At 43.9% G+C, this 1,931-nt stretch overlaps 1 protein-coding gene across 2 annotated transcripts in view; it reads right to left on the bottom strand.

Moving 5' to 3' along the window:
* The window catches only part of LOC101863440, a 63,999-nt gene that overhangs the window by 6,372 nt on the left and 55,696 nt on the right, over positions 1-1,931 (bottom strand). For both annotated transcript variants that reach the window (XM_013083298.2, XM_013083299.2), the window contains exon 4: positions 1,424-1,470. In XM_013083298.2, the coding sequence (XP_012938752.1) occupies positions 1,424-1,470 (47 nt within the window). The remainder of the gene's footprint in view (positions 1-1,423; positions 1,471-1,931) is intronic.

The raw sequence follows: 1,931 nt of genomic DNA, 5'->3' as shown, positions 1-1,931 counted from the left end.
GCTAACAATAATGAGAGAGGAGACTGACTTCGGAGTACAGAAAACGGTGGCGGAGCGTTAGTTCACGTAAAACACACTATCAGCTGATCACACAAGACCACTGGCCAACCACCCACAAGATCGAGGTTAACGAGCCAGGACGAGACATTACTCTTTATCCTTTCTCTGAATGGCGTACAGTGTGACTTAGAAAGGGCGCCCATTGGTGAAAGGCATTATCGGATCGAATCGTATCAGATGGGCAATGGCGCTGGCCTGAGCACATCACACACCGATTTGACCTCGACTCGGGTTACTTGACTGGTCCTGCGAGCAAACCAAAGACCTGGCCTCGTTAAGTTGCGTGGCACGTACTAGCCTTGTGAGTAGCTATTGGGCACCAATTTTTGTAATTTAATGTAGCTATTTTTACATCCCCTTCGACACGGGTCTCCTGCGTGTGACAGCAATGCGCCCAAACACTATACCACAGACGACGGTCTGCTAGTCGTGACTCCATCAAACAGCATCCGACCGCAATCTTGAAAATCAATCATGTTTGACGTTTTAACGGATTTAGCCACAATGTACCATAACCGTAGCGTTTGCTCTCAACTGTATCAGACCATATCAAATAGGGATCAGAAAAAAAACGCTTTTCAGTAAGCACTTGGCTTCACTACAGTCTTTCAAACACACAAGGAGAGTGCGCAACACTAGATGGCTACACGGATATCAGCCCATAAGCCACCAAGCGTGACCTAGCGATAGAGGACAAGACCGATCAGAAACAACGTGACTCAGCGAGAATGTGACGTCGAGATCACAGCAGCACATTAGACAATACAATTGCAGTATTATACACATCTGCATCGATTGTTTCCACTTACGAGAAAATAGCTCAATTAATGACTGAGAACACAATGAACGGGGAAGTGACAAAGCAAATCTCTGCTAGGCAACCGGTTCCGGGATGTAGATTTAGTAGTGCTAATCCGGGATCAAACAAGACGTTTTTGTTTTATACAAAATGAAAAAAGTGAACTTGAAAGAAGACTGTAGTAGTAAAGAGCATAGACGCAGACTGAAAAGACAGCAGCCGTCCCATGGAAAAAGGCAGCTTATATACAAACCAAACCCCATTTTCTTGACGCCAAGAGTCGCTCAAAATAAAAAACAGAACTAGATCTATCAACTTGCTTCAGTTGGACTAGATTTGGGACATGGGGTGTCTTTCTAAACGGGGAAAAAGAGGGAAGGGGCTGAAAAGGCACAGCAGAAAGAATGGGTGGGTTAGGGTGGAGTCAAAAAGTGGGGAAAACCCAATGATAACAGGATACGCCCAATTCAAATGGAAGGAAGTGAATAACAGGTATTTCGACAAAATAACACAGGTAGAGGAGGCATATGAAGTCAGGGTGGACGGAAAGTACAATTTACTCACCTTTTCTCTCCCCCAAATTCACACTTGACTTTCAGCTCCGTTCGTTTCTGCAGACAAAGAATGAAAGGTTAGTCTTCCAGCGACACAATGTGAGAATAACAATATGACAAGAAAAACAGATGACGACTGCAACAACTTAAATGTAAACCTCAACACTTTACACCCACATTGACACTATTTAGGTAATTTAGGAAATGGGCTGTTTTGAGTCTACCTATCAAGGCCAACCCAGTTTGAGAGGGATACAACGTTCCCAAAGACAGACAAATATACTCCATAAAATCCTCTACACTTTGAAATCGAACACACAGCTTGTTCAAGCGATGGCCAAACGCCTCCCATTACACCAAAAGAAGCCCACCTAACGACCGCTGTGTCCTTAGCTAGAAAGTTCAAGTTTTTATTAACGCACGTTTAGAAAAGTATAGTGTTCAAATATCCACGTATGTCACTTGAGAAAAAGGAAAGTGCACGTAAATTCACATGTCCAAAAAAACGGGGGGAGGGG

This window comes from Aplysia californica, unplaced genomic scaffold, assembly GCF_000002075.1.
Source record: "Aplysia californica isolate F4 #8 unplaced genomic scaffold, AplCal3.0 scaffold00223, whole genome shotgun sequence".
NCBI lineage: Eukaryota > Metazoa > Mollusca > Gastropoda > Aplysiida > Aplysiidae > Aplysia > Aplysia californica.
This window is presented reverse-complemented; position numbering and strand designations above follow the sequence as displayed.